Source organism: Theobroma cacao, chromosome 3 (assembly GCF_000208745.1).
Source record: "Theobroma cacao cultivar B97-61/B2 chromosome 3, Criollo_cocoa_genome_V2, whole genome shotgun sequence".
NCBI classification, from domain to species: Eukaryota; Viridiplantae; Streptophyta; class Magnoliopsida; order Malvales; family Malvaceae; genus Theobroma; species Theobroma cacao.
In genome coordinates, this window is record NC_030852.1 from 23,445,260 (window position 1) to 23,472,337 (window position 27,078).

The window sequence follows — 27,078 nt, forward strand, 5'->3', positions numbered from 1 at the left end:
GGTTAAGTTGCCTGGATTTTCTTATCTTGGTTGCGCCGAGAGGGCAAGGAGCAACCCGTTGGGAAGAAACGTCGCCGTTTTCAATAAGAAGAAACATACCAATAAAGAGATAATAAATCTATTGGGTAAGTAAAAGGAAGTCCAAAGGGCTTCCTCCTCTAGCCACGTGGAGGTCACAGAAGAAAAGAAGAAAAGTATTGAAAATGAAAAAAGAGAGGCAAAAAGAGCAAGGAAAAAACAGGCAGAAAGGGCCCACAATGTAAATAAAAAAAGGAATCTATAGGCCACAGGGACATCGTCGGTCAAACTGAGTAATGGCGTGTCACATACTGATTGGTTGCAGAAAAACTGTATTCCCTCCAATGCCTCCCAAAGTAAAGGGAACAAAAAAGAGAAGTGCAAAAAATTCCAAAATTTTAATTTCAAACACGAAAGTCGCTTACTTGGCTGGCTGCTGCTTTCTCTCTGCCGGTGAGACTGCGAGAAAGCAACCGAGACAGAGAGAGAAACAGATATTATGGAGGTGGAATCAGCTGCGAGCAACAGCAATGCCAAAAATCAACGGCGGGTAGGTTTAATTTACGATCAGAGGATGTGCAAGCATCGTACTCCTGATGATGATTATCATCCCGAGAATCCCAATCGCATCACCGTTATTTGGAACAGGCTCAAACTCGCCGGCATTCCCGAACGGTACTTTTTATCTGAAACTTTCTTTCGTTTTCTCGCGGTTTATTTGTGGTGAGAATTCGTAATAAATGAAATTGAATTCCATAATTGTTTTTTTGTAAAATTATAGTCTAATTTGCTCTATCTGGAATGCAATTAGTTTAAACCTTGACAATAATTCATTTAGCGTTTAAATTAACCTGTGAAATTGATCCTCATATGATTTAAATTCATTTCTTTTTATTTTTTGGTTTTGTTTTTCTAAATTTGTTTTTGTTGGATTTCTCTTTTAGATGTGTGCTTTTAAATGCCAAAGAAGCGGAGGATAAATACATTTGCGCCGTTCACTCCAAAAAACACGTTAATTTGATTCGAAAGATAAGCTCCAAACGATATGATTCGAAGAGAAATCTAATCGCATCCAAATTAAATTCCATATATTTCAATGAAGGATCATCAGAGGCTGCTTACCTCGCAGCTGGCTCTGTCATTGAGGTGCTGTAAAGTTCTTCTCGAATGGTACATTTACATTTAAGAGTTTAAAATTTGACAAGAGAATTTCTTTTGTCGCATAGGTTGCTGAGAAAGTGGCAAAAGGGGAATTGGATTCTGCTTTCGCTCTTGTTAGGCCACCTGGCCATCATGCTGAATTCGATGAAGCAATGGGATTTTGTTTGTTCAACAATGTGGCTATAGCTGCCACTTTTCTCCTTGATGAAAGGGTGAGAAGTGACTGTTAGTTTTTATAATTCAGGGTCTTTTTTCCCCTATTTTACAGCAAAATTTCCTCAGTATTTTACGGATGGTGACAACATTGCATTTTTATTTGATTTATTTTTTCCCCTTGCAGCCAGAACTTGATATAAACAAGATTCTGATAGTTGATTGGGATGTTCATCACGGTAATGGTACTCAAAAAACTTTCTGGAAGGATCCTCGTGTTCTGTTCTTCTCCGTTCACAGGTACATAACTAATGTGAGCTCATTTTTTTCTGTATCAAGTTTGTGTATGCTCTTAGTCCAAAATAAGTTTTCTTGAGGAATTGTCTGGTATTTAATTATGCTATAGATAGTTTTTCATCTTTTTTTAGGATAACATCAGTTATGTAGTAAAAGCCTTTTGTTTGTCGCTATATTTTTTTTAAAGTGCAGGCTTTAGATTGGACCTAAACTGTATGCTGTTTAATCACATATTGTAACTGGCAATTAACCTCAGTGACTGTTTCTATTTGTCCTCTTTTGCAGGCATGAGTTTGGCAGTTTTTACCCTGCTAATGATGATGGTTTTTATACCATGGTTGGAGAAGGACCAGGTGCAGGATATAATATAAATGTCCCTTGGGAGAATGGCCAGTGTGGCGATGCTGACTATCTTGCAGTTTGGGACCATATTTTACTTCCCGTTGCCAAGGAATTTAAGCCTGACGTAATTATAATATCTGCAGGATTTGATGCAGGTTGATGATTATAAACTTACTTGTTGAAATTAAGAATTCTTAATTTTTCGCTGCTTTTTTAGTCTCTCTATCATCATAAGTATAACATGTTGTTTGGAACAGCTGTTGGTGATCCTCTAGGGGGATGTCGGGTAACACCATATGGATATTCCGTCATGTTGAAGGAGGTCAGTGATTAATTTTTATTACCATTTCCTTAATTTCTCCCTTTTGATTTCTCTATGTCTAATGCTGTTGGTCTGTAACTTTTAATTTGTTTAATCCATTCCACTTCATAATTTTTTTCGAAGTGAGATTTACACTATTGCATCATCTTTTGTGTATGTCTGAAATGATGGTTCTCTATATCTTTTGCATTTAATGTAACTTCTTTTTACCAGTTGATGGATTTTGCTCAAGGTAGGATTGTTTTGGCACTGGAAGGAGGATACAATCTTGATTCTATAGCAAATTCAGCCCTGGCTTGCATGGAAGTTCTGTTAGAAGACAAACCTATTTCTGGATTTTCTGAGGCATATCCATTTGAGTCTACATGGCGAGTAATACAAGCGGTAATAATCCTTTACAATGGTTTTCGCAGCTTTCCTTGAATGGAATTAACAACCGTGTTTTCTTTTTCCTCCTTGTGCTGGTTCCTTACCAGTTCTTAGCAATTTTTACTTTATATAGTCTTTTCTTCTGCTGAGGCATAGATGGCCTGTTTGCCAGGTTCGCCGAAAATTGAGTGCATTCTGGCCAACACTCGCAGATGAATTACCAACTAAGTTGACCAATCAAAAAGCTCCTCCTGTAAGGCTGTTTTTCATCTTTGGTTGCAGATTTATCTTCTTGCTTTTATCTTGTCAAATGTGGATAGCCAGTAGATTAGCATGCCAATTAATGTCTTTGTTAAAGTAGTCTTGTTTAGGTGATTCTGAAATTCATCAGAAATAAACATAAACCAAAAATGCAGTAATTTCTTGTTTCTCCCATAACTACTGGAGAAAAAGAAAGGCTTATTTTTTATTTTTGATTAGTCAACACATGGTACATGATGCTAATCTAATCATGTAGGGCTCTTGAATACATCTAATGTATTTTCTGAAAGCAGGAAGAGCAACTCGTAATTGGAAAAGAAGAAAAAATGTGCAACATAATTGTTTTAGGGTTCTTGTCATTAAGGATGGAGTCATAGGGGGAAAACATATATAGGGTTCTTCTCATTAATTTTAAGACATAATGTTATTCGGTGAGCCCATACATCTTTCTAATAAAGTTGTTTTCAACTCAGCATATTCTACCGTTAAGCTTCGAATCTGATGATGAGGATGATGAAGCTTCAAAAATTGTATCAGCGGACTTTGTTGCAGCTGTTGAGGATGTTGTAGAACCCCTTTTAAAGTTGAAGGTTGAAGATAATCATGGTAATAAAGTGGAGATTAAAGTTGTTAAGTCAGTTTTCTTCTTTACTTTTATTTTAAATGATAAGCTCTAAACTGAATGCAGATAAAGTAACCACTGCTTCTACCCTGTGGAGATCAGAGCTGTCCAAGAGTGACATTTGGTATGCCACTTTTGGTTCAAATATGTGGAAGTCAAGGTTCCTCTGCTATATTGAAGGTGGACAGGTATTGGGATTTTGTGGTAAAAGGATGGATGAGATCCCTACGCCTAAAATCAATGACATTATTAGATTTTAGCCACTTTTAATTAATATTTTGATGTTAACCCCTTTCATTAATTAACCAGGATCAAGAGGATTTTCCAAAAAAAAAAGAGGACCAGGATCGAGTGTTGCATGTTTTAGTACAAAAACAAATTGCATTTGCCTGATATTTCTAAATATGATTCTAGGTTGAAGGTATGAAAAAGTCATGTTCTGGTTCAATGGATAGAAACCCTCCAAAGGACATTCTGTGGAAAACTTGCCCTCACCGTCTTTTCTTTGGTCGCGATTTTACACAAACATGGGGTCCTGGAGGGGTTGCTTTCCTTCATCCTCAAAGCAACAGCCATAATAAAACTTACATGTGCCTCTATAGAATTACGTAAGTTATTTCATATTGCACTGTTCCCTTTCTATTTTTGATTGCATCCTCTCCATATAGAAGAGAATTGCAGTCTCTATTGAATTTGTATCAGCCTGCCTGCTTCATCATCCTATCTGAATTATTTATTCTTTGGCATCTTAAACAGGCTAGAGCAGTTCAATGATGTCTTGCTTCAGGAAAATGGTCCAGATCATGACCTGAGTTCTCCTTTGTTCGATCTAAATGCTTTGAACTCCATTCCAAATGAAGGTTCCTTCTCTGTGGAGGCTGTCAAGGTACTCCAGGTTTATCATTCCCTTTATTTGTGCATTTCTACTGTCATATTTGGAAGGTTATGCCCTTCAACGTTGACAAGCAACTTGGTTCTTCGAGCAGAGAGGCTGGTACCATAGCGTTGTTTACCTGGGAAAGGAGAATGATATCCCTATACTGACTATGACGTACGCTTTAATGCACTCTTGGCAACTCAATTTTTTCTTTATACAGAATCGTATTGGACATCTGCATAATTTGCATCTTGTGAGTTTACCATATTTGTGTATTTGATGATATTTAGGTGTCCCCTCTCAACGATTGAAAAATTTAAGTCCGGTGAGATCCCTTTACGTGCTCCTTGCAAAGAATATGCTGACACCTTAGTAAGAGGCCTGGTCGAAGGCAATCAGCTATCAGAAGAGGAGGCCAGGACTTATATACACGAAGCAAGCGCAAAAACCATTATATGATCGCAGAACTTTTGGTTGCGGTACATTGTAGTAAATTTCTCAAAGTAATAACACTCATAGTAGAGGGTAAAGCTTCTGGCTAGAAGAGTAGATGACATTGATAGGGGAGTTTCCTTGTGTATTTAGCCATAGCCAACCATATTAGCCAACCTAATTAGTGAGAATGTAAATGGATTAACTCCTCTTGCAGGCTTATCATATTTATGTATGTTTAAATTAATATCAGAAATTCAGGAACATCGTGTCTTCTAATTAAGACCAGAAGAATCATCAATGTGTAGTAATGTCTTTTCTATGAGCATTTGTTTCCTTTTATTCCCTTGAAGGACAAGCTGTGGAAGCATTCAAACCCAGGTAAATTGCTGATTAATAACAGGTTCGGGTACAGTATTACCCGACCAAGAATTACAGTTGCTATTTGCTTCACAATTTGTTGCAATTCGAAGATAAAAAGAATTTGCAAAAAAATACATGTCAACTGCCATCAAGGTATGCGGTTCAACATCAAGAAACTGCATATGTTCATAGCAAATAATTTACAGGGAATGTAAACGAGAAAATTCTTGATCACGCCTTGTAATTCATTTCAGTCAAAATTTGTAAAGTCGTTATATAACTCAATATCATTATCAAGCTTCTTACAGTATCCTATTGATGACTATCGGCAATTCTTTGGCAATACAGATGGATGAACAGATCCAAAAGAATGAACACATTCTCGCTACCCAAATTCTGAAATACTAACATGAGATGGTGCATTTGATAATTAACCCTCACCATCAACATAGAATAAGCTATTTCTCTCATCGGAATTTCAATGTAGCATGACCGGTGTCTCCCAAGTGCTTATGTAATTTATTCCTGCCATGATGCAGATATGATGAGATTTCTTTGCTTTTCAGTACTGAATAGGGTGATGCAAATGATTCAAGTAACCAAAAAAAAAAGGTAAGAGTAGCATTGAAATGTTTACATACTTTGATTGAAAGTCCTCTCCACATGTCTCACATACATTGCCAGAATGCTTTGTTGTTGCCTGCATGTGAATATGCATATTTTGACAATTAGACAAGAAATGAGAAATACATGCATAATTTCACAACTACTAGTACATTTCAAACATAATAAATAAGAGTATTTAGTTGATTTTTATGAATACTTGTACTTGGTGGTGAAAAGTCTCACCCTTTTAGCTCTGTTACCAAAGCTGGAGACTAGAGATAGATGGGAGGCCATCCCTCATGCCTTTATGTTTAGATTATCTTATGAGAAAAGGTGCTCAAAGCTTTCTATTAAAAGCAATTAAATAGTCTGTTGTTTCAAGTTTCCCTTCTCTTTTCTAATGTCGTATTCCTCCCCCAGTAACCACCAATATTTTGCCCCTTGACAGAGATCACCATTCATCAAGAAAATCTCAGCATTCAAGTTAATGGTGACTATAATATGTACTCCATAATATTAATTATTCAAATAATGCAACTGAACTAGTTGATCAAACACTTGCCTGGAGACTAACTGTTTAGCAGCTCTGGATAAACCTTATTATTCATTAAATAAAAACCATTTTTCTTTTTATTTGTGTATAGAAGCAGTTAGATAATTCCTTCTATTCTGTCCATGTAGTACAATTGCACACCACTTTGGCACCTCTAGGATCTTGATATAAGTTGATCACTCATCACAAAAAATCATTGCTTGGGCTATAAATAATAACATATTACATGGCTTACTCATACTGCAAAATCTCAGGTTATTCAATCAATTTTTTGGCCTGACAACTAATTAGGTCAAAATCTTTTATATTTTTTTTAAATGTGAGTCAAAAGTTATGATCAAAACTAAGCATAAGTAGTAAAAAGGAGAAGTTCGTCTAACCCAGCAAGTCATATATATGGAGGTAACTAACTAACAACCGTTTAAGCACAAGACAATATCAATAATAAATGGAGAGTAAAGCATACCTTCGCTTTCTTTCCTTCAGATGAGTTGTTTGATTTGGTATTGGTTTCTTTCTTCATATTCCATTTTCTATCAACAGGTCGCTTTGAAATCTTATCATTGTTTCCCAATTTATCATCCTTTTCACCATCACTATCCTCATCTTCTGCAGGTTGCTTCTCCTCCGCATGCAGAGTATCACTTAAACTGGCTTCTTCATTCTTGCTTTCAGTTCTGTTTCCATCACTCTTCATGCCTTCACTGCCATTCTTCTTACTCCTCTCTTTCTTCCCTCTTCTGTTTCTCCTTCTGTTCTTCCGGTTATCATATTCCATAAATTCCTCCTCATCACTCTCATCCTTGACATGAAATCCTGTCTGTGAAACCACGTCCTCACTCTTCAAAGGAGCATCCTTCTTATGTTTATGCCCTGACACCATTGCTTCAAGAACACTAATTTCCTCCCCATCATCATTATTACTATCAATTTCAACCTCCTCTTCACCCCCTTCCTCAACATCAAAAAACCCATCATCCTCACTCAACTCACCAACTCTATTCTCCCCTTCATCCTTCACTTCCTCGTCAATCCTTAAACCCTCCCTAAACCTCTCGTCCACATCCTCCTCCAACTCCAACTCCTCTTCCTCTTCTTCCTCATCAACAAACGACTCCCTCAACTCCGCCACTTTCTCCTTGTGCTTTTTCGACTGCTCGTGATTCTTCCATTGCTTCTCACTCTTAAACTTCTTCCCACACGCCACACAGTACAATTCCTCCTTCTCTACAGCTTTCTCCTCCATTTCCTCCCAATCATCCTCTTCTTCCTCTTCAACTTTCGCCCATTCTGGCTCTGCATATGCCCTAACTCTCTCCAACCTCTCCTTTTCCATCTTCCTCTTCTTTTCTCTCTCCTCCTCTTTTCTCCTCTCCATCTCCTCCTTCCTTTTCATGCTCATATCAATAACTCTCTTATCCCTCTTCTTAACAAACTCCGCCAACCCTCTGACCGTCTCGTTATACTCCCTTTTCGCCTTCCTCCGCAATTTCTTATTCTCTTCCTCCATAACCCTCCGCGATTTCCGGTTAGGTCCCGCCATAACATCATACTCATCAACCCAAACAAAATCCATGACCGTAGAAAACCCCAACCAATAATTATAAAACGCCGTAACTTGACCGTAGGAACTCTCTAAATTTCCCATCAAAGGAGCTTCTTTTACTAATTCTAATCCTAACCCTAACTTTTTGGCAAAATTAAGTTCATTGGCATAAATTTTAGAGAAAAGATCCGAATAAACCTTGTAGAAGCCACGCCCAGAGTCGGAGTAACCGGAGAAAACGGTGTTGGAGAAGAAAGAAAAGAGGTCAGGGATTGGGGAATTGGCGGTGGAGTTGCGGTCGGCGAAGAGGATTTGCGAGCGATGAGAGTCGTACCAGGAGCGCTCTTTGGGGTCGGAGAGGACCTCGTAAGCGTGGACGAGCTCCTGGAATTGGGCGGTGGCGTCTGCCTGAGAAAGGCCGGATTGAACAAGTTTGTCAGGGTGGCGTTGGAGGGCGAGCTTTTTGTAGGCTGAGCGGATCTCGTCTTGGGTGCAGTCACGGGAAAGGCCTAAGACCTCGTATAGGCACCGCTTTTCCGATGCCATTAGTAAAGTTAATTTTATTGGATTTTCAGGTATTGTTCAGGTGGGAGATGATTAGCGCTTCACCAAAGGAGAGGGAAGAGGAAGAAGACCTTTGTTTGCCCTTCGCCTTCTCCTTCTCCTTCTCCTTCTCCTAGAAATAATAATAGTTTTATATATGTATTATATAGTTCAAACTATTCCTAGGTGCTTCAATTGTACGTCTTTTTAAATTCCTTTGGTTGATAAACTGAAATATTATTAATTACAAGTATGTTATGCAATTAGTTGCTGAAATCAATTTCCTTCAATGCTCAAGTCAGCCTTCCAATTATATCAAAAGACTCAATTTAATTCTTATCCTTTATCCTCTTATTACATTCAAATAAATCTTTATATTTTTATTTGAGTCAAATAAACTCCTCTTACTAATTATTGATTAACTTCAGTTAATCAATAGTACAATCAATAATTTTTGATACTATATTATTTGTCACATAGTATCTTGATAATGTTAATGTCATATGATAAATGACGTAACATCAAAAATTACTAACTCAAAATTGAGATTTTTTTAAAATATTTAAAAATTATTGATTAGAGATTTAAAATAAAAAATTAAAAAAAAAACTAATTATTTCAAAGTGATTACCATCTTTCTTCATTGCTTACCATCTTTTTAATTAAAACCATCATTCCTAACAAAAAAAAATTTAATCCAACTTTTCTAATATGATTGATGTCATTATTGCTTGATTGAAAGCGAGTGTAGAGAAATTTGATAATATCCATAAACGATTTTGAGATGAGAAAGAGTAAAAATAGGACATATAACATTTATAATACTGAAACTAGTAAAGATGCACAATGTTGTTCTACTATAAAAGAAAATCAAATCCTTCACTTCTTATCTATAGAATTTGTAAGGAAAATCCAATGCTTTTCTCTTTTCTAAAATTTGTAAAAAAAAGTCAAATCATTCTATTCTCTTCCCTAAAATCTATAAGAAAAATTCAATGCTCTTTTCTTCTCTGAAATTTGATGGTATTGAATTTTATTTATTAACAAAAATAGATTTTGTCCCCATATGTTTTAAAAATTCAAAACTACCAAAAGAACAATTTTAAAAAAAGAAATAAGAATTAACAGACAAGGAAAGGGCATTCTGACTATAAAGTACGTTGGATTTAGAGAATGTTGAAGAAAGTGATGATAATCAGTTTGAAGTAATTAATTTTTTTTAATTTTTTATTTTAAATCCCTAATTAATAATTTTTGAACATTCATTTAGATAAATAAAAAAAAAGAAAAAACTTACTTTCTAATCAATAATTTTTTATGTCGCATCATCATCACGTGGTATTGGTGTCATCAAGATGACACGTTAACATATCATGTGGAAAATGACGTGACATGGACTAACTTTCGTTAGTTAATGATTAATGTGAGGGGTTTATTTGATTTAAAATAAAAAATTGAAAGCTTATTTAAATGCGATAAAAAGATATGGGCTAAATTAACTTTTTTGTATAATTTGGGGGTTTATTTATGTACTTAGCCAATCAATATGTGCACCTCAATTTTCATTATAAATTTACATTGACATAGTACTAAAATAAACTCTTATATTATTTAAATAAAACTTTTTTTATTAAGTTTAATTTTATTTATTTTGAATTAAATAAGTTCTTATGAGTATTCATTAACTAATTATTATTTGTTATTTTATATCCACGTAACACTATCAGGATATTGATATAGAAAGTAAAAAATACCAAATGATCATGTTATTATAACAAATTAATATATCATGTCATCATCAATTATAATATGTCAACATGTCACATCATCATCAATTATAATATGTATAGTATGTCATGTCAAAACCACATATTATAAACAGACAAATAGTATAAAGATTTATTTGATTTAAAAAATAAAAGTATAAAAACTTATCTAGTTCAAAATAAAAATATAAAAACTTAATTAAATGTAATAAAAATATAAAAATTTATTTAAATTTTTTAAAATAGTTTAAAAACTTTTTTAAATATTATGCCATTATAATTTATACTCAATTAAGTTTACGTGCCATATAATTAACCTAACTATGTGAAACTGTCACATAATGAAATAAAAGGATTAATTTTCCATTACAATTAAAAATTTGTTTGGATTCAATAAAAATTATTAAAAACTTAATTGAGAAAATGTCATAATTCAAAGGTTTTTTTGGTATTTAAGCAAAAAAGGAAACAAGAGAGCTGGGAACATGCTTCAAAATGGCACGGCAAGAACATAGAATTAACTCTTGTTTCACATCTTTTGTATAAGATAGTTCATTACATACATCTATTTCTATGATACCTTGGCTGAAAAATGAGATGAGATATTCGAATAGGAATATGGGGCATTGCCCTGTGCCTATAGTATGATCCCACACGCCTTCAATTACAGTAAGAGAAGAAGGGCTGCAACTCATCCAAGCTTTCAAAATTGTCATTATTTTTGTGTTTGATATTTTATAATATAATTATATTATAAAAAATGTGATTATTGAAAATATGATTGCTGGTAAAATAACTTTACAGTGTTTGACAGGGGCGAACTCAAGAATTTTTTTTAATGATGTCATAGTAAAAATAATAATAATTAAAAATTATTAATATTTCAATTATAGAAGGATTTTTTTGTCTTTCCATTTAATATTAAATATTAGTATATAAATTATTTTTTTGATAAATCTACTTTGACTTGGAGTCTTTGACTCTACTCTTTACAAAATTGTAAAAAATTAAATAAATTCATTAATATAATTAACGGCATAAAACTCTAACATAAGTAATATAAAAAGTACAAATTTTTTACAGTTTCGTGAATAAATGGTGTCATGTGACACCACTTGTCTTATGTAGGTCCACCCCTAACCTTTGGTATATTAAAATGCTCGAAAGATATTATTATAGTATTTAATTTACAAGCACTTGTGAAAATATAATATTAATTTTTAAAATTACCTTTATATGATATCATCTTTTAAATAAAATTTTCAACAAATAACCAAACATCAAGACAAATCCATATTAATATTAAATAGAAAATTTTTTTATTTGTTGGCAATTTTTAAAATTTTAAAATATATTGTTATTATTATTATTATTATCATTATTTTAAAAAATTTCTGAAAAGTTAAAAAATGAAAATAATTATTTTTTGAAAAAGAATCAAAATAATAAAAAACCAAAAAGAGATTTTTTGAAAAAATTCTGAAAGTAAAAAAGGAATATTTTTTATTTTTAAAAGTTTATTAAAAATTACAAAAAGGAAGTAATTTTTATAATTTTATAAATTATGAGCATAAAAAAGAATATCTTCTATTTTTTAAAAAAATTTTAAATATATTTTTTATTTTATGAATTTTCTATTTTTTATTATTCTAGAATTTTTTTAAATAATTAAAAATTCTTTTAAGTTTTTCATTTTTAACTTTTTAGAATTTATAAAAATAAAAAAAATTATTTTTATGTTTTTAAAATTTCATAGATTTTCCTTCCAAAAAGTTAAAATTATTTTTAAGTTTTTTAATTTTTAAAATGATAAAAATTAAGATTTGGGACTTTATTGATTAATTTTGTTTATTTTCTTTTATAAATTGTAAATGTTATGCTTGATTATATTTATTGCTAATATATTTATATTTATCAAAAAATAATTACTTATCAAATAAATAAAGGTAGATTATGTTAGAAGAAAATTTTGGTATTGTTTCTAATATAGAAAAACAAAAATTGTCAAATCAAGTTTGGTAGCATTGCGAGTAAGTTGCAATACCAAATTACATTAGTTTTTTACTGCAATCAAACTGCATACATTACTTGTTATGTGATTGCATTACAATCTTATAATGCGTCAGCTTGGTTGGGAATACAATAACATAATCCTCGTACCAAAAGCTACCTAATATCATTCTATTCAAAGCAAAATCTTTCTCATCTAATATATGCGTTGACTCCTCTATTGGCTTCATCAAAAAATTACAATTAAGCATGTCTAACAAAGTCAAAGGTTCTCGGATGGGTTAGTCTCGCATCGTCACAACCAGAGTATTATGCTAAAAATGAAATTCAAGCTAAGATTCAGGTTTCACTATTGACAAGCTTGTAACATCTTGCATATTGCCATTGCCCGGTTTTGTATTGAAATGACGTCTTAGGAATTCAACAACCATGTTAAGAACAGAGGCTGGAATATACCATGTGATCCGGGGGATGATTCCTCTGAGCATTCCCTTCATGCCTTCACTTGTCCAGATTTTCCTCATTGCATCCAGCCAGCCATTATACCTAATACTTCACAATTATGAAATATAACAAATTCAGAATCATATAAGCACAAAGGAGGGTGCTTAAGCATAACCATGATCAAAAAACATGCATGAGGCATGATGGGGAACAAACAGTCAGCAGAATTAATACATGTTAGATAGTACAGTAGGATGGATTATGGTTGAAGACTGTGCCCTTTAACAAATTAGTCCCTACCATGAATAAAGAAATGGCACTACCAAATTAATTATTCTCACATGAACCTGAAATAAATTTCTGATGCTCGAGATGGTTTTAGTTGTACAACTATGGCTCAATGTAATTCTAAAAGAGATGACAGTTGATCCCTACCTTGTGGATGGTCCCTGAGCTTGTAATCTTGTCTTGGTTACATCACTCTTCGTGCCTTCACTGCCATTCTTTGTCTTGGTTACACATCACTCTTCGTGCCTTCACTGCCATTCTTTGTCTTGGTTACACATCACTCTTCGTGCCTTCACTGCCATTCTTCGTCTTGGTTACACATCACTCTTCGTGCCTTCACTGCCATTCTTCTTACTCCTCACTTGTTTCTCCCTGTGCTTCTTTGACTGCCCGTGATTCTCCCATTGCTTCTCACTCTTAAACTTCTCCCCACACGCCACACAATACAACTCCTCCTTCTCTACTGCTTTCTCCTCCTTTTCATCCCAATCATCCCTTTCTTGTTCTTCAACTTTCGCCCATTCTGGCTCCGCATATGCCCTAACTCTCTCCAACCTCTCCTTTTCCATCTTCCTCTTCCTTTCCCTCTCCTCCTCTTTGCTCCTCTCCATCTCCTCCTTCCTTTCCATGCTCATATCAATAACTCTCTTATCCCTCTTCTTAACAAACTCTGCTAACCCTCTGACTGCCACGTTGTACTCCCTTTGGGAGCGGTGAGAGTCGTACCAGGAGCGCTCTTTGGGGTCGGAGAGGACCTCGTAATTGGGCGGTGGGGTCGGCCTGAGAAAGGCCGGATCGAACAAGTTTGTCAGGGTGGCGTTGGAGGGCGAGCTTTTTGTAGGCTGCGCGGATGTCGTCTTGGGTGAAGTCCAGGGAAAGGGCTAACACCTCGTACAGGCACCGGTTTTCCGAAGTCATAATTTATATTAATTAATTGTTTTTAAATTAGTGCGTTTTAGATTACGCATTTGTATGGTAATTTATATAGTTGAAAATTGAAGATTGGGAAGAGAAGAGTAATTGGATAGGTAGGAGTAGGATTAGGAGACTTATATATGTTTTTGAATTCCTTGGGTTGATTAACCCAACAACAAGTATGTTTTCCGAATTAGTTTCAGAGTCCCGATTTGCTTTTAATTACTATGTCTTTTGTAGTTTAACTTCATTGTCAATCAAAACTTAGGCAATTTCGATATTCACTTGATATATGGATTTCTAGGTGGAAAAAGCCACATTCAAATTTCACACTCTATTCAGGATGTTTCATCCCTAAATAGTAATATAAACGAGTAAGATATTTTTTTTTATTTTTTAAGTACATTAATTCGAATTTAATTATTTTATAAGATAGTCAAATGATTTAATTTTAACTTGCTATCTGAACTCTTACCTTAATGTTTTTAAATATTCATACTCATTACCTATTTTATTAAAATAAATTTAAATTAATTTTTTATGTACATTATCAAAATAAATTAAAGTTAATTTATGAAAAATAAAATAAATTTTAAAATCATATTTAAAATAATTAACAAATTTTAAAAAGTATTATATTAATTATGAAAAAATTTATAAATAAAAAATAATATGTATAAAATTAAATGCTTAAAATTAAAAATAATTATTTATAATTGGATTTGGATTAGTAGATATCATAAAATAACAACTCAAACCTATAACTAAGAATAATTTTACTACCTGCACCCTATCCAACCCGATTATTAAATACCTTAATCTTATTTAATTGGGTTAATACATATACCCAATTATGAAGTGTTCGTTTACATAGAAACAAGCCATACTTTTTTTACTTAAAAAAAATTAAATAATAACAAAATATTATACTATGATCATTTTTCAATTAACTTCTCACATTTTTTTGGTATCTAAACAAATCTTTAAACTTTAATTTATAATCGAATAAATCTTTAATTTTAACAAAAATTTAATTATCATGAAATCGATCGTCATCTAATATTTTATACCCATATGATATATGACTTAATAACTACATGATAACTGCCACATAGTTAAGTACGTCAACCACATTATAAGTCACGTAAATAAAAAATATCAACTAATACTGAATTTGATTATGATTAATTTTTTGAGGAAATTATAATTTATTTAGCCACAAATCAAAAATAAAAAATTCTTTAACTTGCGATAAAAAGTTAAAAACTTAATTGAGAAAATATCATAGTTCCAAGCTTTCTGGTATTTAAACAAAAAAGGAAACAAGAGAGTTGGAAAAATGCTTTAGAATGGCACAGTAGCAACAGAGAATTAACTCTTCTTTCACTTCTTTTGTATTAGAAAGTTTACAACAGACATCTATTTCTATGATGCTTTAAGCTGAAAAATGAGATTCGAATAGGAATATGGGGCATTGCCCTGTGCCTGTCGTATAGGCAGAGGAGAAGGGCTGCAACACATCCAAGCCTTCAAAATTGTCATTACTCCAATTTCATTCTCTTCAAAGCAAGATCTTTCTCATGTTGTATATGTGTTGACTTCTCTATTGGCCTCACCAAAAAATTACAATTAAGCATGTCTAACAAAGTCTGCGCTTCTTCGACAGGTTAGTCTTGCATCTTCACAGCCAGAGTCTTGTGCTAAAATTCAAGCTACCTTCCGAAAAGAAGATTCAGGTTTCTCTATTGACAAGCTTGTAACATCTTGCAGATTGCCATTGTTTAGTTTTTCATTGAAATGATCTCTTAGGAATTCAACAGCCATAAAGGTGAGAGCAGAGGCTGGAATATACCATGTGATCCGGGGGATGCTTCCTCTGAACATTCCCTTCACACCTTCGGTTTTCCAGATTTTACCCATTGCATCCAGCCAGCCATTATAGCTAAATAGTACACAATGATACAATATAACAAATTCAGAATCATATAGCACAAAGGAGGGTGCTTAAGCATAACCATGAAAGAACATGCATGACGAGACTTGGTCCAAGACATGATGGTGAACAAACAGTCAACACAATTAACACATGTGATGATTGTTGTCAGATAATACAAGATGGATTATGGTTAAAGACTGTGCCCTTTGTCAAAGTCCCTACTATGAATAAATGATGGCACTATCAAATTAATCTCACAAGAAATTGAAATAAATTTCTGATGCTTGAGACGATTTTAGTCCACAACTATAGCTCATTAATTGCACTGTAATTCTAAAAGACATGACAGTTGATACCTTGCAGATGATCCCTGAACTTGTAATCTTGTCTTGATTACATCCAAGGGAGTGGTAAGGTATGCACTAAACCCTGCAAATTATATAAAGAATGAACTGCATCTGGGGCCCGATAAATTCTGAGTTCAATCATTACAAAAAGAAATTAAAACTGCATGACATAGGATGAAGCCAAATCAGGACACATACCGCCAGCCAATCCTCCTAAAACAAGTCCCTCAATAGAACTATCAACATAGAGATTAGGAGCCAGATTATGCCTCCCTCTCTCTGTCAAATCTTTCAGGGCTTCATAGAACATAACCTGCATTCAAGTGACAACAAATACAGGGTCATTAATCCCCTTTACTACTGAAACTAAGAGCCTGTTTGTCCTAGCTTTTTTCTAACTTAAAAACTATTATGAAGCTCTTATGAAAAATAATAGCTTTTAAAATTAAGCTAAAGTTGTTTGATAAATTTCTTTTTATAAGTTTTTTTTTATAAGTTATAATTTTTGTTAAAATTATCATAGAAGGTATTTTTTTTTTGAAAGGGTAATATTGTAATTATTTTTAATAAATGAGGATATTTTTGGAACAAAAATAAAAATTCTCTTACATTTTAAAAAGAAGAGAAGAAAAAGCTCCTCCTTGTAGCTTTTTTTTAAGCTCTTTTTTTAAAAATTTTGTTCTTAAAAAAAAAGCTGCTTTTTTTTAAAGAGCTTCTCAAAAAATCATGTTTGGCCTGGCTTTTGCTTTTAAGAGCTAGATAAGCTGAAAAAAAAGCTAGGCCAAACATGCACTAAAGATGCACATTGGGTGAACATAAGCTAGAACTATTTCAGAGGAATTTTGTTTCCAAAATGACAACAGTTCAGCATATAAAAAGGGAAAAATATTATCAATAGTCAGTTCTTCCTCCATTGAGGCACAGAACTAATCAAGCTGGTAATTTACTTTATGCATATAGAAAAACATACATATAAATGCCAAGAAATGAAATGCGAACTTAATGATGAGCTATTTTTCTATACATGGAGAAAGAACGCAACCAACAAGGGCCAGGCGAACACAAGAAGCACAATAGACAATATCGCATGTGAAAAGAGGAGAGACCACGATGGGGTGCTCAGTTAATTGTGTAATGATGACATAAGACATTTCAACTTGAGCATTTACTGACTGTTGACACAGCTGCACATTCAAAATTTTTTTTAAAAAAAAAAGGAAGAGGAAGAAAGAAAACAAAAAAGAAAAAGAAAAAGTGGAAAGAAATGTTAGGTTTTTTTAATAGATAATAGATAAGACCTTGAAGATCATTTTCCTTACCTATTCGTCAGACCTTAAGATCAAGCATTTTCCCTTCTAAAGAGTGAATAACTAGTAGAAAGTTATCATCAAACCGAAATAATGCTAAAATGACTATAATAAAAGAAGTATGTAACAGCAAACTCAGATAGAACAAACATAGACACCGTATGCAGCTAAATCTAAACTAATTTACATACCATAAGACCAGCAAATGGCACATCCCTTGCCAGTGTGGACCAGTATCTGCAAAAGGAACCATAAAAAGAATGTACAATTGTGCTTTCAGATGAAATTCATCAACAATTTAGAGTACTCCAGGTTCCGGAAAAATTTCTTATTCCTAAGGTTAAAATCATCTCATTCAGAATGGTTCCAACCTGGGAGGCTTATAGCACTTTAGGAGACATACTGTTAGATGCCCATACATGCGGAACAACAAAAAGAATAGGGAAGAGAAGGGAGACATAAAGAGAGTGCACTCAGGATATCTAAAATGTAAGTTTGTATAAACTCCTTGAAATTAAGATATGTTAAAATCAGAAGTGGCAGATAGTACAATATTAAGCATCATTGTACATATGTCATTAGGCATGCATATGAGCATCTGTGGTTGGAGTTTGGACAAAGGTACTTGTATGCATGTGGAAAACCAAGTATTTATCCAACACTAAAGAATAATATACAAAGAAAGAAATGTTTACCCAGCATATAATCCTTTTAACCCTTGCTTTTTCCATATTGAACGGCCAGCTTGGAACATTCCTGTGTAATAACCATACATCTGCGCACCAGATTTCATTTGCATGTTGTCTTTCATGATAGCAGAATTCCAAGATGTTCTCGAGCCTTGAACCTGCATGCGTTGCTTCATCACTTCACATGGAACATATACAAAAGAACCAAGTGTATCACCTGAAATGCACAGAGAGTTTAAAAGGTAGAAAATCAGTTTGAATCACATATCATAAAATTTTCTGCTCTGAAATGCTATTTACAGGTACAGCAACAACTATAAGTCAAAACGGAAAATATTTAAGATTCCATCGCATTGGAACCAAGCATCATCCTCTCAGTTGTAAGGACTACTTGGAAATCAAATTTTAACAGAAAGACATATTCAAAATTTGGAAAAAAGAAAGAGGAAAAGATATACCAATCAGATCAGGGGAAAAGAACAAAGATTTTTGACCCATTAAGAGATCAAGTATCAATTACTCAAGCAAAATCAGACACATAGAATGCAGTTTCCATATGCATCCACAACTAAATTTCATTATCAAAGTTGTGCAAAAGAAACGGGACACAAGAAGCCCATTCTAAAAGTGAGCAATGACTAGTAAGTTAATATCAATGGAGTTAGAGAAGCAAGAAAACTAGATGGAACAATATGACTAAAAGAAGATAAAGATCCAGAATAGCTTACCAACAGCTCCAGCTATGAAATGTGCCCAGTGGCCCTCAAGGCTAGGATGTGATTCTTCAATCCATTTTTTAGTGGACTCTATGAAACCAAAGTATGTTGCTCCAGTAGCAAGAGATCCAGTAATTCCAGGAGCTATTCCCCTGTAGAAGCCTACAAACATGATCAGTCCAGACAAACTACATAACATGGTGCATGCATAACAGCACATTGATTAATGAAAGAAACCACTAATCAAAGTCCAAAGCAAATCATGCTACACACACTCATACAGCACATAAATAAAACAGAAAAGGTAGAATTATTGCAAAATGGAAAATAATGGAATGGCCATCAGCGAAATAAACAGAAGTGATTGAATATACCTCTTAAGCCATCTGCCACCCAGACAGTTCGAACCATTTGCACTATGCTCTTTTGGCTCTGCTATCAATAAGCCGTATACTTTTAAGCATTGACAAACAAACATTCCCAAAAGAAAGGAAATCCAGTAGAAAATTCTATGTGATCATACCAGACTTCCACTAAGAAGAGCTTGACTTTGAATTCTTGTCTTTATGGTATCAATGGGATGCATCATGCCCTCTCCAAAAGCCCCAGCTATAGCTCCCCATAAGAACTCTCTCCACACTATATCCACATCATAAAATTCCATCAAAAAAGATCCATAACTGCATAGATTATTTAAGCATTTTCTTTTTTAAGCCCATTGTTAAGACATCAATGAGACTAACTAAGACAGAAAAACATCAAACAAAAAATGAGTTTTCACATTTCATTATTAAGACAAGAAAAGAATTTCGCATTAAAAAGACTACTTGGAAACAAAAACTAATTCCATTTCTTCACTTCAACAAGGAAATCCAGGACGGGGCAAGAAAGTATATTTCGTTTAAAGTTTTAGAACTCCTGCTCTTTTTCTTCTTTCTTTGACAAAATCCAATGAACCACAAACAACCCAACTGGGCCAATTATAGATCTCTTCTGTTTGAACAGAGCATTGCACTAGGTAAAATGAGTGAAGCTTCTTTCCCATTCTTTTCTTTCCTTAGGCGCATTGAGGAATAAGAAAACAGTTCAAGTAATTTATAAAAGTTTTTCAGACCTTTTCCTGAGAACCAAACAGAACATAGGAGAAAGCAGCTTACCAAAGAAGTGATTTTGATCGTGAGTTGCTTTGTGGGTTATATGAGATAACGGGGCTTCCAAATTGCTGGAAGTTGACCTATTATTCGTCATTTGAAGATTGAAGTTGAAGTTGCAGAGTTCTGTCTCCTTCTCTTTTCTCTTTGCAGGCATTTTCACTGTCACACTGGGGTTTAGGGTTTAAAGAGGGCTTTTTAATTTCTTTTGTTTTGTTATTCAGCACAGACGCATATTTTAGGATGTAATGAAAGCCACGCGTTCCAAAGGCACGTGAATGGGAATGGGAATGGGATTGGGCTAATAATGGTTGCGGCGGTATTGGACTACTGCTAGACTTCGACTGCCCTCAGGGAAGGGAGGAATAGAATTTTCAAAGCAAATTTCTTGTAGGAAACGAAACTTCTTCTACTTGTTATATCTGATTCTTGAATTCTATGATCGATATAGAATAAATAAATAAATAATATTTTTTCAATAATATTTCAAAAAAATAATATTTAAAATTTTTTTTGAACTATTTATAAAAGTTAAAATAAATTTTTATTTTTTAGTATATTTAATCAAATTCTTGATTGATTGTTATTAGTCAAAACTTTACTTATTATTTTATATCACTTAATAAAAATATGATATATTAATATGACATGATGATATGATGATTTGATATTTTTACCATCTACGTCAATTTTATGTCAACATCACATGAATATAAAATAAGAAGTAATATTTTGATTAATATTAATTAGTCAATTGTTGGTTGTATGGATCTATTTGATTTTAAAATAAATATTTATAAAATTAGTCGAATGTAATAAAAAAATATATATATATTTAATTTTTTTAATAATTTAAAAGTTTTTTCTAATATTATATTTATTTCTAAACACATTAAAATTTATTACTCGGGTGTAGAACTATAAGGCCTTGCAAAAATATATATATATATATATATAACTACAAGCCTTTTACCATAAACAAAAATACAAATGTATACACACAAATAGCAAGAGCCATAATAGTAAACGCCTTAAAGTTAGTTACTATTCTTTTTAGTTAAATTTATTACTAAATTTCCATTATATGAAATAAATGATAAAATAGGTGAGATTAATTTGGTGTTTCTTTAGATAAAATTGAAATTATTAATTAAAGAGTATATATGTGTCAATATATTGGAGTGCATCAAAAATTGGAAAAAAAAGTATATTCAAGCGCCTAATTAGAAGATAAGAAAAAATATATTCATGATTAATTAACTTTTTGTTAAATTTTTATTTTTTATTTTAATGAACAAATTAACTAAAATAATTTTGGTACTCTTTTTTATGTTGAGGAAAAGGGAATCAAATGCACTCAGTACAAAGAACAATATATGTATTTATCATTAAATTAAATGTTTATGTAAATAATACTTTGTTAATATTTTTTATTAAATAACATTTCATAGTTATTTGAATCAAAAGCACAAAAGAAAGAAAACGGTGCCGTTGGTAATCTTCCTCGGTTCCTTTGCATTATCAAATTGTTCCTTGCCAAAAAACGGAGTTCGCATCCCCATATTCTCATTTTAACAATAGCAGCAAAAAACACTGACCTGAGGGAGCAACAAAGCAACTCCGTGAAAACACCCACAAAAAACAAAACCGAAAAAAACTTTGATCCGCGACCGTAAGGGTTTCTAGGGTTTGTCCGATTCGGTAAACGATGGCGATGGCTGCGCTCAGACGCGAAGGGAGGCGTTTCGCCCCTCTGATCTCTCCCCGCCCAATCACCGCCTTCCGATCCTCTCCTCTCGCTCCCACTCGCGAGTACGGATCTCATCCTCTTGATGTCTCACCTTCTCATCTATCTCTATGTTCTGATCGCATTTCTCCTAATTTTCCTTGATATCTGCTTCTACGGTTAACAACTCTGGCAAAAGCAAAAAGAGGTTTTGATTTTTTTTCGTTTCCCCATTTTATTTGGCGGACAAATGGTGCATTTTCCTTTTTCTTTCTTGGTGACCCAACGGAGAATCATTTCTATTTGGCTTATTTAAGTGATTAGATTTTGCATTGTTGCTGTGGAAAGGAAGTTTTGTATGACACATTTTAATATTTCCTTCTTTTTTCTAATTCTGTGTATATTATTCCTTAATTTGTTTATAAAATGAACATTTTTTAAATAATTTTTAATTCTGTTAATATTTCTCTGGTAATGGAAATGAATGCTATAATTTTTTTATGATAGTGGTTTTTTGGCCAATGCGATTGAATATGTATGTAAAATTGAGCTAACCAGTTGGTAGTGGTGTATTCAATAATTTAAATTTTCAAAAGAAGGGAAAAGATATATTTGTATGTATGTATATATATATATATATATATCAAATAATTAATTGAACCTTATAAGATTTATAACGAAATTTATATTTTTACAATTTTCTTTTATGTGCTTTGAACTACTAAATAAATCAACTTGGATGGCAGGGCTGAGGGTCCTATTGGAGTTCGATATATTTCAACTCAAGTTGGTAAGAATTGTTTCCTTTTTTTTTTGTTTCTTTGTCATCTGCTGTTGTACATACATGGTTGTCATGTTATCTTGATGAAAAATATAATTTGGGTGGTGGTCTATACATGCAGTTAGAAACAGGATGAAGAGTGTCAAGAATATTCAGAAAATCACAAAGGCTATGAAGATGGTTGCAGCCTCAAAGTTGAGAGCAATTCAAACTAAAGCTGAGAATTCCCGTGGCCTCTGGCAGCCATTTACTGCACTTCTTGGCGATACTCCCAGTATGTCCATAAACAAGCCTTTGATATGTATCAATTACTGAGCAAATTTCAGTTGAATTTCTCTGTGTTCTCATTGCACTTTGCTGAATGTTTGTTATGTCAATTGTTAATTTGTGCTGTCTTCCATTTGTCTCACATTGGTGCTCATGTTGTGAATCATATGGGGCAGTGGCAGTGGATTAGTTTTTATCCTACATATTCCCTCTTTATCCAGAAGGTTTACGCAATTGTAAGTTTGATATTTTATTGATAACAGAGCAATGTGAGCAGATTAGCTGCACTTTTTTAAATGCTCTGTAGGGTTGTTTGTTTGAGAACCAGGTGAGTATTTTTCTTTTTCTGTCCTAAGATTTATATATGTAGATAAATTCTAGAAGATGGATTTTGCATTGAAAATACATCATTGGTTCGGTTGATTGGCGGAGTAATCATGATTTTGATTTCTCATAAAATCATGCAGCATGGTGGTATGTGCATGGCCTTGCTCTAAAAGAATATAAACTCTAACGAGGCTCTCGCTATTTGTGGAACTAGCTCGTTATCAATAATACCTGGCTGGACTAGGTTAATTATGTAGCATTACTTGATTCAGGTTGAAATAGAGTGGTATTCTATGAATAATAGTCAATAAACCTGAAGTTTTAAAAAACTGGAAACTAATAGATTTTCTTGCTATCTGAAGGGAAATCTTTAGCTTGACCTGTAAATTTGGTTAATACTGTCAAATGTGCTTTGGAAGTTTGCTTAGTTAAGGTTATAGGGTCGTTGCTTATTCGTTTTCTTGTTTTATCCTTCTACAATTTTGTTGTATTGTAAAATAATCTTTTTGCTTCTATCAAAAGTATATTTTCTTGTCAGCCTCATTTTATAAATATGTCTTGTCACAATGCAGGTGTTGATGTTAAGAAGAATGTTATTGTGACCGTATCTTCAGACAAAGGTCTCTGTGGTGGAATTAACTCTACATCTGTCAAGATAAGCAAGGCTCTCCACAAGTTAAACTCTGGTATATCTTCTGAGCAACTTAATATTTTTCTGCTTGTTTGTTTTTCTGATAGTTGGCGTCCTATTGGATGCTTCTTATGACTTGCATATCTTTATTGCTGCAGGTCCTGAAAACGAAACAAAATATGTTATCTTGGGAGAGAAGGCAAAGGCTCAATTGGTTCGTGACTCTAAAAAGGACATTGAGTTAATCATAACTGAGCTGCAGAAGAATCCTTTGAGCTACACTCAGGTCTGTCATTTTGCTTTTATTTGCAATTTTCCAAGGAAAGAACCTTTTTGTACAAGTTGAAATTTTGATTGCTATATTGAATGCTTTTCTTTGTTTAAGGCTGTGTTTTGGTTATGCAGTTTGTTTGACCTTACATCTTATGTTTCAGTGAATGTAATGTTTCTTGACTGGTTCCTTGTGATGTAGTCCAGGAATTGGGGTTCTATCAAATTAAAAAAATCTGGCCATGTGGTGGGCAAGAACCTATTTTTATAGTGTTTAATTTGATGATAGAAGATAATTATGGGAGAAAAAGACTCCATTTTTAGGGTGAAAAAAAAAATAACGATTCAACCTGCCTGCTGGCCTGGGAAGTGAATAGTAGCCTTAACTGTAATTTAAGGAGGGGTGAAGCTTGGATGTTGTTTTGGTGTGGATCTGGTTAGAATTTGATAGATGGCACTCCCTGGGATGCTTTGAGGTTGTTTATCTGTCAGAGTGTTGGAAAATAAAGAATAGGAAGAGGATAATATCTGGGTTTTACACCAAGATCACCTTGGTCTTCACACCAGATATCCTCAGTCTTCCCACCAAAGGCCTTAAAGGCTTCACATATAGCGTTAGGAATTTCTTCACACAACCCTAAAGAGCATAAACAGCTGCAAAATTCTCATATAATAGTAGTAGTTTAAAGAGCTAGCTATCATGTATATGTTTAGTATTTTAGTAATCCTACTTTCACAACGAGAATATCCAAAGTAAGAGCTACCAAAATCGATTCGAAGAAGATCTAAACTGTGAAGGAAAACAGAATAGTGGAAGGAAACCTTAAATAGACCTTTCTACTCAAATTATAAGATTTATATAGAATATCAAGAATCACTGGAATACCAGATTCATAAATCCAAGTAAACATATATATATATATATATATATATATATAGTATGTCGTAATTCTAGCTTAAATAATGTTGTAATTCTGTCCAATATCTAACAAAGACTGCAATTTCAAATTTTCTTGGAGTTGAATATTGACTTGCCTCAACCACTTTCTTTGCTGCATCACTGTCTCTTCAATCATTTTTTGTCTTCTGCTTGTAGATTGTGATTGACTGTGTTTACCATTGATCTCTTTTGATAAACTGGAAATTTCGATCAGGTCTCCGTTCTTGCTGATGATATCTTAAAGAATGTGGAGTTCGACGCTTTGAGGATTGTCTTCAACAAGTTTCACTCAGTAGTTTCATTCCTGCCAACAGTGTCAACTGTATTATCACCTGAAGTGAGTGTGACAAGAATCCTTCAGCTTTATAGTTGTACTTGTTTGTTCTCTTTTCCTGTCAAATGTTGCTCTACTCTAGTTGCTGGGTTTTTATTGGTGATATGTTGATATAGATTGTTGAAAGGGAAGCTGAAGCTGGGGGAAAGCTTGGTGATCTAGACTCGTATGAAATAGAAGGTGGTGAGACAAAGGGTGAAATACTTCAAAATTTGACGGAGTTTCAGTTCTCTTGTGTAAGTCCTGCTGTTTGGAACAGAAGTCCTTATTTCTTGTTATTCTGAATGGAAGTCATACCATAAAGGCATGAACTATGAATAATCGGATATAAGCATTTAATGAACAAAACTTCCATCTTTAAAATTTGTGAATTTGACTTGACACTCTAGGTCTAGGTCTTAGAGAGCTGTATTATGATGACAAGAACCGCTTGCTGGGTACTGCTTATCATTGAAATGATTCCTATGATTTTGGAGATAAAATAAATAATTAATTGATTAGGTTCCAATGGTTTTGATAGAGCTCTAAGTTTCACTTGTTTACTAGTTTTATAGCAAATTCTGCTGATCAGTGTTACCGGGACAAAGGCCTTACTCCTTGTCAAATCAATCTGGATTACCAAGTACAAAGAGTTGATAAGAGAATTTGGCACCTTTGTGCCTGTGATCTTGATTAATGCATAAGCCACCTTATCGTCTTACTAGTCAGTAATCTGTCGAAAACATAAACTTAAAGTTGTCTTTTGTGTTTTTTTCCCTATCTACTGGTATGTGCTATAGTCTCTGTTATCCACCATAAAAGGATTCTCATATTTCCCCCAGGTTATGTTCAATTCGGTGTTGGAGAATGCTTGTAGTGAGCAAGGGGCAAGGATGTCTGCTATGGATAGCTCAAGCAGAAATGCCGGGGATATGCTTGATCGCCTTACTCTTACATATAACAGGTCTCTCTCCCTCGCTCCCTCCTTCCCTCCCTCTTTCACAGGCATACATGCAGACATGCACATATGCTTTTGTTTCATGTGAATCAGTTGCTTACTTTAACTAGTGTTGTTAGTCACTAATGTTGTGTGAAGCATCATTTACATGTTTTTATTCCTTTTCATGGCTGATGTATATACTTGTGTTACAGAACCCGTCAAGCTTCGATTACCACCGAGTTGATTGAGATTATATCTGGAGCATCAGCACTGGAGGGTTAATTGCAAAATTTCTTCTGCTAGATTGTTCTGATGGTGACGAATTAAAAATCTGAGTGGACACTTTTGGTTTTTGAACTTTTTGTTGGGCTACTGCAATAATGTCCCAGTGTTAAAACTTGGTTTCTGGGAATAAAAATTATTTTTATGATGTTGAGATTCATTTTCTTTAAAATTGTACTTGATTGTTGATGGTTGAGGCTGCAACAGAGAGATTATGTAAATCCTTATTTCAATTATTGCCTTGCATTCCTTTTGACCAAAGAGCTGCATTTGGTAATGAATAATTCATTTCATCTTTAAAGGCAAATGCTCAATGGCACAGATTTATAGAGATGATAATCTTTGCTAACAGATTTGTCAGATGGATTACTTACAATTTTGAGGATAGACGGCACATAGGGGTCCAGGAGAAACAAAGCTTTCATCATGCACACATCATTTCCAAAACAATCTCCCACGTGGCAAGTTTTTAGCTCTTAAAAACTTTTGATGTCATAGTATTATATTCTTAAAAGCAACAACTAAAAAATTTCCTTTAGAGTATTCAAACTCAATATATTAATTATG

At 33.5% G+C, this 27,078-nt stretch overlaps 4 protein-coding genes across 4 annotated transcripts; 2 read left to right on the forward strand and 2 right to left on the reverse strand.

Moving 5' to 3' along the window:
- Window positions 363–5,176, forward strand: LOC18604829 (histone deacetylase 5). Its single transcript, XM_007037499.2, has 14 exons — window positions 363–693; window positions 963–1,164; window positions 1,245–1,391; window positions 1,520–1,632; window positions 1,915–2,126; window positions 2,229–2,293; window positions 2,507–2,677; window positions 2,835–2,915; window positions 3,397–3,529; window positions 3,612–3,733; window positions 3,960–4,153; window positions 4,302–4,431; window positions 4,532–4,596; window positions 4,713–5,176. The coding sequence occupies exons 1-14, from the start codon at window positions 518–520 to the stop codon at window positions 4,879–4,881; spliced, it is 1,980 nt and encodes a 659-aa protein (XP_007037561.2). The 5' UTR covers window positions 363–517; the 3' UTR covers window positions 4,882–5,176.
- LOC18604830 (DNAJ protein JJJ1 homolog) lies at window positions 5,329–8,597 on the reverse strand. The gene is made up of 3 exons (XM_007037502.2): window positions 6,843–8,597; window positions 5,859–5,917; window positions 5,329–5,742 (listed from the first exon to the last, which is right to left on the reverse strand). Exons 1-3 carry the CDS (start codon window positions 8,466–8,468, stop codon window positions 5,685–5,687), a joined length of 1,743 nt encoding a protein of 580 aa, XP_007037564.2. The 5' UTR covers window positions 8,469–8,597; the 3' UTR covers window positions 5,329–5,684.
- LOC18604832 (S-adenosylmethionine carrier 1, chloroplastic/mitochondrial) lies at window positions 15,260–20,419 on the reverse strand. The gene is made up of 9 exons (XM_007037504.2): window positions 20,041–20,419; window positions 19,407–19,522; window positions 19,258–19,315; window positions 18,896–19,045; window positions 18,174–18,384; window positions 17,670–17,715; window positions 16,370–16,484; window positions 16,181–16,253; window positions 15,260–15,830 (listed from the first exon to the last, which is right to left on the reverse strand). Exons 1-9 carry the CDS (start codon window positions 20,189–20,191, stop codon window positions 15,596–15,598), a joined length of 1,155 nt encoding a protein of 384 aa, XP_007037566.2. The 5' UTR covers window positions 20,192–20,419; the 3' UTR covers window positions 15,260–15,595.
- Window positions 21,594–26,772, forward strand: LOC18604833 (ATP synthase subunit gamma, mitochondrial). Its single transcript, XM_007037505.2, has 9 exons — window positions 21,594–21,846; window positions 22,507–22,550; window positions 22,663–22,815; window positions 23,708–23,821; window positions 23,925–24,052; window positions 25,191–25,313; window positions 25,427–25,546; window positions 26,132–26,253; window positions 26,442–26,772. Exons 1-9 carry the CDS (start codon window positions 21,743–21,745, stop codon window positions 26,509–26,511), a joined length of 978 nt encoding a protein of 325 aa, XP_007037567.2. The 5' UTR covers window positions 21,594–21,742; the 3' UTR covers window positions 26,512–26,772.

Excerpts from the sequence above, each read along its gene's own strand:
- LOC18604829 (XM_007037499.2), top strand. The coding sequence starts at position 518 with ATGGAGGTGGAATCAGCTGCGAGCAACAGCAATGCCAAAAATCAACGG. Across the intron at positions 4,154-4,301 it reads ATGTGCCTCTATAGAATTAC|GCTAGAGCAGTTCAATGATG; the intron begins GTAAGTTATTTC and ends CATCTTAAACAG. Across the intron at positions 4,597-4,712 it reads ATCCCTATACTGACTATGAC|GTGTCCCCTCTCAACGATTG; the intron begins GTACGCTTTAAT and ends GATGATATTTAG.
- LOC18604830 (XM_007037502.2), bottom strand. The coding sequence starts at position 8,468 with ATGGCATCGGAAAAGCGGTGCCTATACGAGGTCTTAGGCCTTTCCCGT. Across the intron at positions 5,918-6,842 it reads CTGAAGGAAAGAAAGCGAAG|GCAACAACAAAGCATTCTGG; the intron begins GTATGCTTTACT and ends ATTCACATGCAG. Across the intron at positions 5,743-5,858 it reads GGAGAGGACTTTCAATCAAA|GAATAAATTACATAAGCACT; the intron begins GTATGTAAACAT and ends GCATCATGGCAG.
- LOC18604832 (XM_007037504.2), bottom strand. The coding sequence starts at position 20,191 with ATGCCTGCAAAGAGAAAAGAGAAGGAGACAGAACTCTGCAACTTCAAC. Across the intron at positions 19,523-20,040 it reads CGATCAAAATCACTTCTTTG|TGTGGAGAGAGTTCTTATGG; the intron begins GTAAGCTGCTTT and ends ATGTGGATATAG. Across the intron at positions 17,716-18,173 it reads TTAAAAGGATTATATGCTGG|ATACTGGTCCACACTGGCAA; the intron begins GTAAACATTTCT and ends TTCCTTTTGCAG.
- LOC18604833 (XM_007037505.2), top strand. The coding sequence starts at position 21,743 with ATGGCGATGGCTGCGCTCAGACGCGAAGGGAGGCGTTTCGCCCCTCTG. Across the intron at positions 23,822-23,924 it reads TCTCCACAAGTTAAACTCTG|GTCCTGAAAACGAAACAAAA; the intron begins GTATATCTTCTG and ends TTATTGCTGCAG. Across the intron at positions 25,314-25,426 it reads CAACTGTATTATCACCTGAA|ATTGTTGAAAGGGAAGCTGA; the intron begins GTGAGTGTGACA and ends ATGTTGATATAG.